The sequence below is a fragment of the Eleutherodactylus coqui genome, chromosome 9 (assembly GCF_035609145.1).
Source record: "Eleutherodactylus coqui strain aEleCoq1 chromosome 9, aEleCoq1.hap1, whole genome shotgun sequence".
NCBI classification, from domain to species: Eukaryota; Metazoa; Chordata; class Amphibia; order Anura; family Eleutherodactylidae; genus Eleutherodactylus; species Eleutherodactylus coqui.
The window spans coordinates 55852468-55867592 of record NC_089845.1 but is presented as its reverse complement, the minus strand read 5'-3'; the positions used below and the strand labels follow the sequence as shown (position 1 = coordinate 55867592).

The window sequence follows — 15125 nt, the reverse complement described above, 5'->3', positions numbered from 1 at the left end:
TGACGATCTTCTCCTGCAGACCCCTCGGGTCACCTCACCTCCAGCCGGCAAATTCTTCGTCTTCTGCTGATGAAGCGTCCATTCTCTGCACTCTCCTTCCTGCAGGGCAATGTATCCAGTCACTAGTAACGTAGCGTTCAGAGCCTAGCAGGGAGTGCCGAGCTATTGCCAAGACTGCACATGCGCGCTGTCTCTCTGCAATGGTATATGAACTCTCGCTGTGAAACAGCACATATGTGCAGTCTTGACAATAGATCGGCATTCCTTCCTAGGCAATGAACCATACGTCACTAGTGTCGACCTCCACTGACCTGCCGAAAGAAGAATGCTGAGAAAGAACGCTCCATTACAAGAAGAGGATCCAGCCGGCTTGTGGTGAGATGGCCCGAGGGATTGGAGGAGATCAGCAAGGTGAAGAAGACTGCCTGGTAAGAAATGGGTAAAGGTTGATATTTTTTTAATGAAAAAAACACCCTTTAAGACTGCCCTGTAAGTCAGCTGACAAGTAGTTGCATATTGGCGTCATAAGCGTATAGATTAATTAATTAGTGTAATAAACATACATTACTACCCGGATAAGCCCGCTTCACAGCACATGAGTAAAGCCAGCTGAAGTCTGACCGGCCTTTAAAAAAAATTTATAACACAGTTAGGCTGGCTCAACCTGGGCGAGAAAATTGCATGATTTTCGCCTGCTACACTAGTCAGCAAAAAAGCAGAATACAAAATCAATGATACACAACAATTTCATTCCCATCTGCGTTGTTTTCACTGATGCAATGTTAAGAGGATAAAAAAAATCGTGGCATGCACTCTCTGCAATGTGCGGTTTTTTGTTTTTTTTTATCTGCCATGTATACCGATGCAGGCGTCTTTATTGCATCGCCACGCTACAAACGCGCTGCGATTTTAACATTACAAAGTGCCACTGACTTATGCGATCAAAAATCGTGCAATTTTATCGCGGTGGCAGCGATGCGAGATTATGCTCTTAAAAAAAAGAAAAACAACATCACTGAGGCTCACAAATTGCAGTGAATAAAGATGCGATTTTCTCATCACAAAATCACGATCGCCCGGGTGGAACCAGCCTTATGGTATGAACATTAAAAACACTAAACCCTGCATGTGAATTTTGCAATATCACTAAAGGCCACTGATGGCACAAGACAACCTGAGTGCAGGGACTTCTGGGTGTAAGGTTTCCCATTAACGATGCTGGGTACGCATGCCGACTAGAGATGAGCGAGTATACTCGCTAAGGCACATTACTCGAGCGAGTAGTGCCTTAGCCGAATATCTCCCCGCTCGTCTCTAAAGATTCGAGGGGTGGGGAGGAACAGAGGGGAGATCTCTCTCTCCCTCTCCCTCCCTCCCCCGCCCCGCCGCAACTCACCTGTCACCCCCGCCGGCCCCCGAATCTTTAGAGACGAGCGGGGAGATACTCGGCTAAGGCACTACTCACTCGAGTAATGTGCCTTAGCGAGTATACTCGCTCATCTCTAGTGCCGACACATTACACAATCATAGTCTTCATTTCTTCTTACCTGGACATCAGGACCCACTCGGTGCTTCCTATCCAGTTTGGAAGGGCTGCAGATTACCGTTTCAGTACATTGCTTAGTTATACTCGGCCTGAGTAGTTATATAGTCAGCCTATAGCTTCCCTGCCACATATATAAAAGTAGGCTTATAAACCAGGAGGCCTATGAATCCCTGTTACTTCCAATTTTTTCCACCTTCTTAGTCCATGTGATCTCTCTTTTATCACAGCAGCAAAAGTGCAGCTGTTGGTGCTGCTGGAAGCATTTACGGCACCTGCTGACCTCTCGCCTATTAATCTCTTTGCGGTGCTGCCTCACTTGGGGTTCATTAGATTAAAAAAAAAAATCTTTGTTTTTTTTCCCCCCTTTACCTATTAGTATGGAATCCCTGATGTATACTTTAAGACTATGTATTCTCTTATGCCTTCTACTCATGTAGCTGGGTCATTATTTTGTAACACTGTACAAGCATTCCTATCATACATGTCCTTCTGGTATTCACATGTAACGTGGTATATAACTCATGTTAGTGGACATCGCTATGACACTGTCAACGTGATGGAAAAATGGTGCATAATAGGAAAAAGCCTAAATGAAAAAAAAAACATTTACTTTCACAATTTAGTCATGTGATTCATAAAAAAGGTTGCAACCCCTTGAGGGCTCCGACCCCCTTGCGTTTTTTAACGCGAATGTCAATGGGACGTTCTAATGTTAAAAACGCATCACAAGTTTGGGTGATGCGTTTTTAACATTAGAAAGTCCCATTGACATTCGCGTAAAAAAAGCAGCGATATCGCAGCGTTAAAAGAACGCAAGGGGGTAGGAACCCTTCGGCTGGAATCACACAGGCAGTTTTATTTACACAGAAGTGGATATGGGAAAAAAAAAAAAGGAACCGCATATATAAGACTAATACTTCTTGTTTTTGTATCCATTTCTGCATTTGACTCAAATTTGACTGAAAAACTGCCCAAAAAAGTCCCACATAGCAGTCACTGCCGTGATGCTGTATCCGTGCATATACACTTCTGAAGTGCCAGAAGAAAGTAATGGTTTTTAGACAAAATTGAAAGCCGAACCACAGTGCAAACCTGAGTAACGTTAATTATCTTTCAACAGCAACGTTGTGTAACCAGAATACCTTAACAAACCGCAGGTTTCTTAGTCACTCGGTGACTACTCCATGGGACCGTACAGTCAAATGGATTGCCACACTTCTGTTTTGCTACAGGAAGCAGACAGCTCCATACATCGAGTAGTGGCCTGGGTTAGTACTGCAGGCTGAGTCCTATTGAAGTATATGTAACTGAGCCTACAATACGAACCTGGGGCACTGGACAAGGTCTGTAGCAGCTTGCCTGCCACAGCTAAGCAGATAAAACGTAGGACAACCCCATCATGCCCTCCTCATCTCTACCCCCCCCCCCCCCCAAAAAAAAGCCCACAATAACCTAAAACGCAACAATATTTGAAACCCACAGTCATTCGTAGTTTCATCTAGCCATAAATGTGCTCCGTAGCGCGATATTGAGCCAGAGCCGCTGGTATTAAGCAGCTATCCACCTACTTTGACTTGGGCCAGTGACACCCCCACACCCCACCTCCATATGTCAGCCACGTTTTTACCAAACTTGGAGCATCATAGATTAGCAGTAAAGGGCAGCCATGAATTTGCCATCCTCGACTACTCGGCTCTAGTTTTGACTCGTTCTTGTTGCCAACATGAATGTATCTTTTTGTTGCACTGCATCATCATGCAAAATTGCTCTCTGGTGTTTTCTGCGGGCTTACATTTTCACCTAAAGGAATTATGGGAAATCATGACATGACATTTTAGGAACAGAGTTTGCAAAGCCACAGTTTATACTAGAAGATAAAACCATCTTAATGTAGCTTGTCCAGAGTTCAGGACTTGAACCTGAACTCACGCAGAAGGGGTGTACAAATCATGGCTTGCAAGACTTCTCCTAAGAACCTGAAGAGGAGCATTGAACAACCTCTTGAGACAGCAAGGTCCACAAACCTGACAAATAGCATGCTGAGCTTTTTTAGGAGAGCAAATGTGGTTGAAGGTGGCAAGACAAAACATTTTCAGAGGGAGGAATGCAATTTTGCATGGACTTACCTGTTAGAACTTCTGGCTTGGCACTTGCAGGGGGAGGAGGGTATTAGAGCAAGAATGCTGAAGCTTAGGTATAATAAATTTAATTTTAAAAAAATATATATAATTTTTTTTTTTAACACCTCTAAACATGCTGCATCTTCTAGACCAATAATGAATATGGCATTCGGACTTCACAGGGTGCTCAAGAAATTAAAAAAAAAAAAAAAATTAACATGTATAAATAATTTATTAATTTAGCCATTTAAAAATATATAATTTTCTTCAAGGATGTTTTATCCTAAACTCTCATTTCCATGAAGAAATAAAGAAAGGTTATCAGTCTGCATACAGTATTCCTCGAAATTTCCTAGACAGAACAAGCTGTGACACTTACTCATTACTTGAAAGAATGGCCTGCCAAGATTTTATTTCCCTACTTGCGCTCTACGTGTTCAGAATAGAAGTCAGTGTTACTTTTTTTTTTTTTTTCCAAGCACAAGAACCAATAGCGTTCTATTTCAGCTCTAGACTCCTCCCCCTGCAACAGTCCCAAGCTCAGGGAAGGCTGTGCATCCCCTACATTAGGAACACATAATAAAAAAAAAAAAAAGACAAAACCAATCAAATGTAAGGGTTTCAGTTCCAGCTGATTTTATTTCCTTTAAAAAAAGTTATTTACAGAAGAATATCAACAATCTGACAGGCAGTGAAATAACCATGGTTAGCCGGCACGAAGGTATGCCTCAAAATCTTTGTATTGTGGATTGATGCGTTAGACAAAAAAGTATTTTACACGGCATATTGCACAGGATGGATTACAAAAAAAAAAAAAAGTTAAAAAACAAACAAGAAAAAAAAAATAAAAAAAACAGAGCTGCCTGATCGGCAGACGTTCTAGTGCCTGTCATGTAATACATACATAAAACACACAATCTTTTTTTTTTGTCATTTTTTTGCTTATTATAATAGACTTAAAAGTACAAAGATGTTTTCACTTTGTTTTTTTCTTCCCCATCTTAAAACACAATAGCTAGAAACCTGAATACATATGCTATCATCATGCCCAAAAGAGACTAAAACAATCATAGTTTAGCGACAAGTAGAAAGGATTAAATAGTCAAATACGAGAATGAAAATGCAGTACATAGTGTCGCGAACTCAAATCGGCATTTAGATAGGTCCAGTGGTTTAAACGGCACGGTTTTATTTTATTTTTTTTGTATTATAAAAAAAGTGCAAATATGTGGTCTAGAAGTTAAAGCTACAGGATCCCTTTTTTTGCTTAGAATGTGCACTGGTTGCTTTAAAGCATTTAAATACAGACTAGCCCGCATAACCCTTGAGGTGGAACCGTATTTTCAAGGGCTTCGAGAAAAAAAAAAAAAAAAAAAAAGCAAGCCTCTGCTAATTACAGGAGACTGGCATGGCACTCTAACAAAAAACACAAGAGTGTGGCTCAATGTTCTCTCTACCCCTTGCAATTACCTACTGGAAAAAAAAAAGGCAACTAACATTGTTCCTCTCCTCCTCGAAGCATTAACAGTGCCAAACCCAATGTGCTGCCACCATTCCACAGAGGCGATGGTGGCACAATAATAAAAAAAAAAATTCCTCTGAAGTCGAGTTATAAAGAGCTATATAAATACTACACAAGATTATTAATACAAAGACTTTTTTTTTTTTGAAAGTTTTTCAACCGATATACAGTGTATTTCGAATCCTCTGGGAGGTGTGACTGCTGAGTGCACAAGGCTGGAAGGGATGCTGTGACTTTAAGAAGCCTGCAGACTGAAGTGTGTAAACATGGAGTAAATAGGCTGGTGAGACATTATTATTATTATTGTTTGTTGGAGATATATCAACCAGCCTCCCTGTTTGTTTTTTGTACTATTGACAGGAAAATTCAAAATTGCAATTGACACCGGTTAAAACACCCCCTTTATAGATTTTTTACAAAAATACACTGAGAAAATAATCAAACGTTTTTTCATCTCTCTTCTTTTTTGTTTGTTTTGTTTGTTTTTTTTTTCTTAAAAGTGTCAAAAGTCTACATTTAAATATAAAAAATTAAAAGTTAAAACTCTAGCCCTTCAGTGAAGGAGACATAAAAAAATGGGTGTGTGGAGAAGGGAAAAGGAAGGCTACCAAAAAAACAAACAAAAAACAACAAAAACAAAAAAAGAAAAACATAAAAAAGTTTGGCCAGTCTAAATAGGCCTACATAGAAAAAAGGGGGAGCTGAAGTACATATACAAGGGGGGGACAATATGGGTCATCAATGAGAAAGGAACAGTCTGTCCATGTACAGCTAGAAGAACACATACATACTCTGAGGAGAAACAATTTGGTCCTGAATCATTAGTTAAGAAGTCCAGCACAGATTTGAGTTGCGTTTGAATCCTTTTAAAAAAGAGAGTTTTAAGAAATGAGAAAAAAGCTGGTGATTTTCTTTTTTTTTTAGGAATCAAACATAGCGCCACCTATCGGCTGTAGATTATCCTAACACTAAAACTGTTCAACAGTCTTACAGAAACCTTAAAAAGATAAGACAGGATAACATGCTATATTATTAACCCACCAGTGAAATAATCCGACACCATCACGATTCTGAGAAACACATTGTAAAAGAGCCCCCCGGTACCACATAAATATGTAACAACATCTCTTCTTCTCCTCCTCCTTTTTTTTCCCAAAGTAGTGTCTTTGTATCAATGTCCATCTCTTCTCATGGATGGGTGCAGAAAAAAAAAATTCAAAAAAAAAAAAAAAGCTGGCAGTCCCCAAAAAAGGTGCCCTCCTTCTCCAGACGTGCAAATCCGTTACAGTCACTAGTGAAGCCTCCCGCTCATCCATCCAGCTCCTCGGCCACCACTTACAAGAATCCTCCTCAGAAGGTGGAAGTCCTTGTGCTCCTTCCTCTCCTCTCCAATGTGGAAGGGTAACAAAACACTGCAACTTGGTGGTGGGGGAGGAATGTTAAAGCCTCCCCCCTCCTGACAGGACTGAATGGCTTGTGTGCAGCGGCAGCAGCCCCTCTTCTAAGTGCCATGTGGTGGTGCCCAGGCTGCAGCAGCTCCTCTCTGGTGGGGGACACACAACAATCCCTTGTAGGCAGGTAAGTCCTGGTTCAGTAGGTGAACACGAGGTTGGAGATGCTGGACTCCAGCCAGTCCCCGGAGATCATCTCACTCACCTCCGGCGTGCAATAGTCCGGAAACTCGAAGTGTGAACCGGAGCCAGCCTCAAAGTTAAAGTCCAGGTCTCTGTCCAGGGCGGCCGAGCTGAAGCTGCCCAGGGACATGCTCTCAAAGCCCGGGCTGGGGTTGAGCTCCAGGAGTTCGTCCTCCAGCTCCTCGTCCGAGGAGGAAGCCGACGATGAGGAGGAGGATGCGGAGGAGGGGGAGGATGCAGCCGAAGACGAGGAGGAGGAGTGAGAGGAGGACGGGGCCGGAGAGGACGCCCTCGGGTAGCCGTCGTGTTCGGATGGGGAGTCCGGGGAGTTGTGCATGGAGCCGGCCCCGTCGTCGTAGAGGCTGAGCGGGTCGCTGGCCTCGCCAGAACTGCAGCTGAGGGTCGGACTGGCGGGGACAGCCATGGGGGATGAGCCGGGAGCGCCGAAGATGTAGAGCCGGTGCTTGGGCTTCTTGCTGTCCTGCTGCCGGCTGGCAGCCCCGGCGCTCCGGGACTTGTAGAGGGAGTGGTGGTCCAGGATGCACGGCTGCTCGCCGCTGAAGGCTTTGCTGCTGCTGCCCAGGACCAGCTTGGTGTGCGGCTTGCTGCAGAGCTTGGCACCGCTGCTCTTCTTCATCGGGGGCTTGGAGGAGCTGCAGCCGCTGCTCGGGGTGCCTGCTCCCGGGCTGCTGCAACCCTTCTCTCCAGGCTTGGAAGCGCCCGACTTGACCTTCTTCCTCGGCCGGTACTTGTAGTCCGGGTAGTCGGCCATGTGCTTGAGCCGCAGCCGCTCGGCCTCCCGGATGAAGGGGATCTTGTCGCTGTCCTTCAGCTGCTTCCAGCGCTTGCCCAGCCGCTTGGAGATCTCGGCGTTGTGCATGTCCGGGGATTGCTCCATGATCTTCCTGCGCTCGATCTGCGACCACACCATGAAGGCGTTCATCGGTCTCTTGATGTGGCCGCTCGGCGTCTTGCACCAGCTGGGGTCGTCGGCTTTACCCCCGGCAGTAGAGCCCGGGGTGGGAGAAGATGCCATATCCAGCTCGATGCCCACCCCGGACTCGGAGCTCTCTCCTGCCAGCAGCGCCTCCGTGTTCTCGGCGTTGCTGCTCTGCTGCACCATGGTGACGAGTGGAGCGTCCCCCCAGCTGCTGTGTCCCGGCACGGTGATCCAAGGCGCTGGAGCATCCAATACAGTGAGGAGGCGGCCACGTTGTGCGGAGCTCCCGGGGTTACTGGCAGCTCCAGCGGCCGCTGACAGGCATCACTACTGGGGGTCTCGGGTAGTTTTTGTACGGCTCCAGTCCAGCAGTGCGGGAGAGACTATAGAATCCCAGGCAGGTTAGACAGACATGGAGTGCATGGGACGAGGAGGCGGTGGTACACTCTGGCGCCGCTCCTCTCACAGCTAACAGCGCTGCTCTGTGCAGCTTCGCGTCCCTTTATCCCTTCCCGGGGTGCTGAGCAGCCAATCAACGGCTGTTTCTAACGTCTCCTCGCGAAAAACCCCGCCCCCTCGCCGCGCATTGGCTGGGAACGCGATGCAATAATAATCACCGCGTGCAATGAGAAGCTCCAGCGCTGACCTCATTCCGATTCACACTGCAAAGTTTCCTGCGAGGCCGGGGAGAGAACGCTCCATACTACATGTCACCTATATGCCTGCTGCACGGGGGGGTATACTGACAGGCAAGTATATACCGCCTCACTGACCGAGCACGTACTGGGGGTAGTCTTTGTATACACAGCATTACATCACCGCCTATATATAGCACCTACTACTGGCAGCATTACGTCACCGCCTGTAGAGGTATATACACGAGCACGGTGGGTGTAGCGTACAGCAGTATCCTGTAGCCACCTGCACTATATACAGCCATTCACACCATTACGTCACTGCACCTCCGTGTCTGCAACACCAGCATGACCTCACTATACGGTAGGGTCCCTATATACTGCACACCCCACTGCCTGTATACATACACCATGTGTAGCATGGACTATAGTATCCCTATATACTGCACATCCCACTGCCTGTATACATACACCATGTGTAGCATGGACTATAGTATCTCTATATACTGCACATCCCACTGCCTGTATACATACACCATGTGCAGCATGGACTATATACTGCACACCCCACTGCCTGTATACATACACCATGTACAGCATGGACTATAGTATCTATATACTGCACACCCCACTGCCTGTATACATACACCATGTGTAGCATGGACTATAGTATCTCTATATACTGCACACCCCACTGCCTGTATACATACACCATGTGTAGCATGGACTATAGTATCTCTATATACTGCACACCCCACTGCCTGTATACATACACCATGTGCAGCATGGACTATAGTATCTCTATATACTGCACACCCCACTGCCTGTATACATACACCATGTGTAGCATGGACTATAGTATCCCTATATACTGCACACCCCACTGCCTGTATACATACACCATGTGCAGCATGGACTATAGTATCTCTATATACTGCACACCCCACTGCCTGTATACATACACCATGTGTAGCATGGACTATAGTATCTCTATATACTGCACATCCCACTGCCTGTATACATACACCATGTGTAGCATGGACTATAGTATCTCTATATACTGCACATCCCACTGCCTTTATACATACACCATGTGTAGCATGGACTAGTATCTCTATATACTGCACACCCCACTGCCTGTATACATACACCATGTGTAGCATGGACTATAGTATCTCTATATACTGCACACCCCACTGCCTGTGTGTGTGTGTATATATATATATATATATATATATATATATATATATACATACATACACACACCTATACACCATGTGCAGCATGACCTCACTATAGTATCCCTATGACAGCACACCCCACTGCCTGTATATATACCATGTACAGCATTACCTCACTGTAGTATCCTCCCAGAGCCTAATTATATATATATATATCCACACTGCACAGTATAGTATCTCTATACATCTCCCCTACTGCCAGCATATATATGCTGCACAGTATTACCTCACACTAGAATCATATATAGTCACCCCGCTGCTTGTATACATACACTATGAACAACACATCCATGTCATAGTATTCATTCTGTACATTTGCCTCACTGCCTGTGTGTATATATATATTACATACACACACATATATATATATTACATACACATACTTCAGAGTATTACCTCACGCTATTCATATTGTGCACAGTATCACCTCACATTATAATATCCATATATATATATAGCACATCCACACTATAGTATAATATATCTATCTACATATATATTCTGCAAGTTACTTCACAGTATAGTATTCACTGTATACACTCAACCCACAGCCTGTATACAATACACCATGCACATAGTATTCCTATATACAACACACCCACATCCTAGTAGTCACTGTATACACTCCACTGCCTGTATAGCACAGCATTACCTCAGTGCCTGTCTACATTACCTCACACTACAGTACTCCTATATACAGCCCACCCACATCCTAGTAGCCACTGTATACACTCCCCTCACTGCCTGTATATATACACTGCAGTATTCCTATATACAACACACCCACATCATGGTAGTAGCTGTATACACTCCACTCACTGCCTCTGTATATACATTGCAGTATTGCTATATACAGCACTCCCACATCCTAGTTAGTCACTGTATACACTCCCCTGTCTGTATATACATTGCTCAGTATTACCTCTGTCTATATCCACATTATGCAGTATTACCTCACACTATAGTATATGTATACAGCACACCCACATCCTAGTAGTCACTGTATACACTCTACTCACTGCCTGTATATACCTTCCACAGTATTCCTATATACAGCACACCCACAGCCTAGTTGTCACTATATACACTTCCCTCACTACCTGTATATATACACTGCAGTATTACTGTATACACCGTACATAGTATGACCTCACACCATCTATATCCAGCATGACCCCCCAGCACATGTGCTAGTATTGTGCACACACTCCCTACACGTATGTACACGTCACAGCACCCCCCACCTGTCCGCATGTGTGTTACATGTCCTACAGAGGAATGAGGTCCTGATGAGGGACATGAGGCTCTTGTCCCCTCCCAGGTGACTCCCACCTGGTGGGGCCCCTGTCACAGACTCTTCCACCACCACCAACGGGGCCCCTGCCCTGCTCCTTTCCCCTGGAGGGACTCAGGTCATACGCACACTCTCTCTCACCCGCCTGACGGGGTCCCGTCACAAGCACTCTCTCCCCCTGGCGGGGCCCCTGTCCCACTACTTCTTCCTGGCGGGGCCCTGGTCACACACTCTCCCCCCAGCGAGGCCCCGGTCACAAACATTCTCTCCCCTGGCGGGGCCCCGGTGTCACGCACTCTCCCCCCCCCGGCGGGGCCCCGGTCGCACACTCTCTCTCCCCCGGCGGGGCCCCGGTCGCACACTCTCTCTCCCCCGGCGGGGCCCCGGTCGCACACTCTCTCTCCCCCGGCGGGGCCCCGGTCGCACACTCTCCCCCGGCGGGGCCCCGGTCGCACACTCTCTCTCCCCCGGCGGGGCCCCGGTCGCACACTCTCTCTCCCCCGGCGGGGCCCCGGTCGCACACACTCTCTCCCCCGGCGGGGCCCCGGTCGCACTCTCTCTCTCTCCCCTGGCGGGGCCCCGGTCACACCCCCTCCATGCCGCTCGGCCGGCCCGCTACATTACACCGGCACTGCCGGGACAAGTGCTGCTTGCGTGCAGCTCCCCCGACCGGCGGCGGCTGCACGGGGACGGCGCGCAGTACAAGGTGACACCGGAGATGACTGTCCGCATGGAGCGGCCTGTGGGCGGGTAGACCGGCCTTGTTTACACAGCGAGGACACGCCCCTCCAGGAGCGGGGGGTGTGCCGTCTGGCTGGCTGTCTGCGGTGGGGGATGGGAGGAGACACCGCTGCTGCTGCTGCTGAACCCGAGGTCAGCGGCGCTGGTTGCACGGCTGCTGTCACTACTATTCATCGCACGCGGCCGGGAGGAGGGGAGGGGTGACATCACATTAACCCGTGCGCTGCTGCTACTCTGCCCCGCAACAAGCCCGTCACCTCCCCGCCTGTGTCCTTCTCCCGGGGAGCCTGGAGACAGCCCGAGCCGCCCGCCGTGTGCGCAGCTTCTGCACGGAGACAGCGCCGTGATTCGCTGCGCCTCCTGTCTCCGGGCTGCTGGGACGTGTCTGCCGGCGGCCGCAGCTCTGTCCTCACTTGTCCTACACCGGCCAGCAGGAGAGGACGCTGGGGGGCAGCGCTGAGCCTCCGAGGACTGCGGCACACGGCTCCTTACCGGAGAGCGCCGGGCTAGACGGAGCAGGGAGACGGCTCGGGACTGGAGAGTGCCGGGCTAGATGGAGCGGGGAGACGGCGCAGAGCTGTCTGCAGGGAGACGGCTCGGGAGTGGAGAGTGCCGGGCTAGACGGAGCGGGGAGACGGCTCGGGACTGGAGAGTGCCGGGCTAGACGGAGTGGGGAGACGGCTCGGGACTGGCGGCACACGGAGCAGGGAGACTGCTCGGGACTGGAGAGTGCCGGGCCAGATAGAGCGGGGAGACGGCGCAGAGCTGTCTGCAGGACTAGAGAGTGCCAGCCTGTGCCCGGGGCTAGACGGAGCGGGCAGGCGGCTCGAGACTGGCAGCACACGGACATTCCTTCCTCCCATCGGCCGGTCCCTGGGGCTGTCATGCATGTTAGTGGATGCCGACAATTTCCCGGTCCCCCCGGCTTGTATAGGGTAGCTGCCCTCCCACTAGTCCTGGTGCTGCCCGGACAGCGGCTCACGTATGTCATTGACCCGCTTCCTGCACTGCTGCCCATTATACGCCGGCGGCACACATCGCACTGCCGCTGCACCAATCAGAGCGTCCGCGTACTGCTGGGTGTGCTGTCACCTACCTTTAGTGCTGTAAGGCTTATGGGCTGGCAGTAGGTGACCGCTGGAGTCCGGGCATGTAAGGTCACATCTGCATTGAGGTTCCGTTTGGAGGTTCCCAAAATACCGGAAGAAAGCGTGGCATGCCGGACGGCTGAGCGGACCCCATTATAGTCAATACCGTTCAGTTGCATCAGGGGTTTCCCTCTTCCTGCTCCCCAACGGAGCCCCCAATGTGAAAGCACCCCAAGTCTTAGGGCTCATGTCCGCAGGCTTTGGAATCCGCTGCGGGCGTTCAGTCGTCAGATCCCGCAGCAATAACCCTCCATAGCGCGCCACAGGAAAGGGATTCTTCCTGCACACCAGCGGAAACCAATAGCGGTCTCCGCTCGCAGATGAAAGATCGCAGCGTGCTCCGTTTTACTGCGGTTCCCTCACGGACGGCTTCCATTGAAGTCAGCAGAAGCTGTCCGATCCACAGCCCGGCCGCAGGCTGCGGATTCCACAGAAAGTAGATTAGAAAAAAAACAAAGTACTGCGCACATGCGCCGGCGGCACTCCCGCAGTACAGAACAAAGAAGACAGGTACGCAGGGTTGCGGGTCGCAGGTGGATCCCGTGCGCGCCCGAGGACGTGAGGCCTTATAATTACCTCCCCCGTCGTTCCTCCAGTGCAGCGAGCGGCATCCTAAGTAGATGCGGTGCTGCGAGGAATGTTCTATCTTTGGCGCTCCCTCGGAATGCCGCCTGATTGTTTTCAATGGGACCCTACAAGACTCCGCATGCGACTCGCTGTGCGATGTGATGTCGCCCATTGACATACATGGGAAACCCTTGAGCTCGTCTGACACACATGAAACCCGCAGCGGGGGAGGGCACGTTCACGGAAGTGATGCAACGCGGTTTTTAATTTAAAAAATGCCTTGCATCAGCGTGAAAAAAAAGCATGTCGTCAAGTGCAATACCGCGCTCGCCCGTGTGACTGCAGCCTTAATCAGAGGCGAATGCACAGGGGAGCGCAATATTGGACCGTAAAACTCGCCCTGCTATCGTTCTCGGGAACGTGCGACTTTCCTGCAATGCAGAAAAAAATCACGTCAATGCCCGTGGACAGCCGGCCTTCAGTGTAAATGCCCGCACAATCTGAATGATGATTTGTTCGCGGTCCGGATAGTGCAGGCATAAAAGTGAAAGGACAATCCATCACAGTTCATCTATGTACGACGGGCTAAGTACTGCGAATGGAATGATCCTTGCCCGATCTGCCTCCATGATGGCTGCGCCTGACAGTCGCTCCATGTTAAAAGGCCCTTACAAATGTAAATCAGTATAAGTGATGGCTCCAGTCACCATGTCTGTCACAGTGCTGTGCAGCCCTCCGCCAGGGCCACATAAGGGACAGGTTCCCTTTAACCCTTTGCAATCCACTGTCTGACGTCTGAAGACATTATGATTTAAGGCTGTACAGCTCCGATGTTGGAAGGCGTCCGTCGGGGTTCTCTTACTGTATATTGCCAGCCTCTGCTGTCTGAGCCTATCCAATGTGTCACCTCATGCAGTACTGGCTTTAGCCAGCAGATAGCGCCATTGTATAACAGCAGAAAAAGAGTAAGCCCCCTAGGAAAACCAGAATACAAATTGGATTGGAAAGGGTTAACACACTCTATAGGTGCTGGCACTTTGTAATATACGTGCTTGCAGTTTGGTCTCCTGGATGGCAGATGTAGTAGCAAAAACACAAAACTAGTCGTAAATGGCCATCCTTGAAAAAAATGAGGCTTGCTTTTTATCCTCCAGAACAATTTGTCCATGGACAGATCAGCTTATCCCCATTCACATCAGTGGGGATAAGCTGCAATACCAGACACAGCCCAGATGCAGGAGTGGAGCTGTTTCTAAAAAAAAAACAATTTTTGTGTAATCCTGAATAAACGAGAGTCTGTTAGGCTGCTATTACCGGAGTTCTAAAAGCGACCACTAGTACTCACATTTTCCCCACAATTGCCGGGCTGAACCAGGACCTGGCAATTAGCCCAAGCATTAATGGTGCTCAGGTAATAGCAATCTTAGACTCGCTTCACATGAGCGTATGCGCATTTGCACCATGAGCACCATGCCTTTGCGGAACGAACGCTGTGAGGGGAAAAAGTCTAGAATAGAATGGCTTCCCTTCAAAACACCCGCGGTGATGGTGGCTACAGATTAGCGGGGAGGGCAGTACAACCAACGGAGGGTGGTAGGACAGAGCGGCGCAGAGCGTTAGTGAAATTAAGTATATCTAATAGAGACCCTTCATACACCGGATACCATAGTGTCTGCATCTGTTCAGTACACACATCTGGACGGAGCGCCCTCTACTGTTAGACAGCGAGGTACAGAC

The 15125-nt window shown here is 48.7% G+C and overlaps 1 protein-coding gene across 1 annotated transcript; it reads right to left on the bottom strand.

Annotated features, from left to right (window-relative positions):
- Positions 1–4279: 4279 nt before the first annotated feature.
- Positions 4280–8223, bottom strand: SOX4 (SRY-box transcription factor 4). Its single transcript, XM_066579426.1, has one exon. It carries the CDS (start codon positions 7943–7945, stop codon positions 6779–6781), a length of 1167 nt encoding a protein of 388 aa, XP_066435523.1. The 5' UTR covers positions 7946–8223; the 3' UTR covers positions 4280–6778.
- Positions 8224–15125: the final 6902 nt, after the last annotated feature.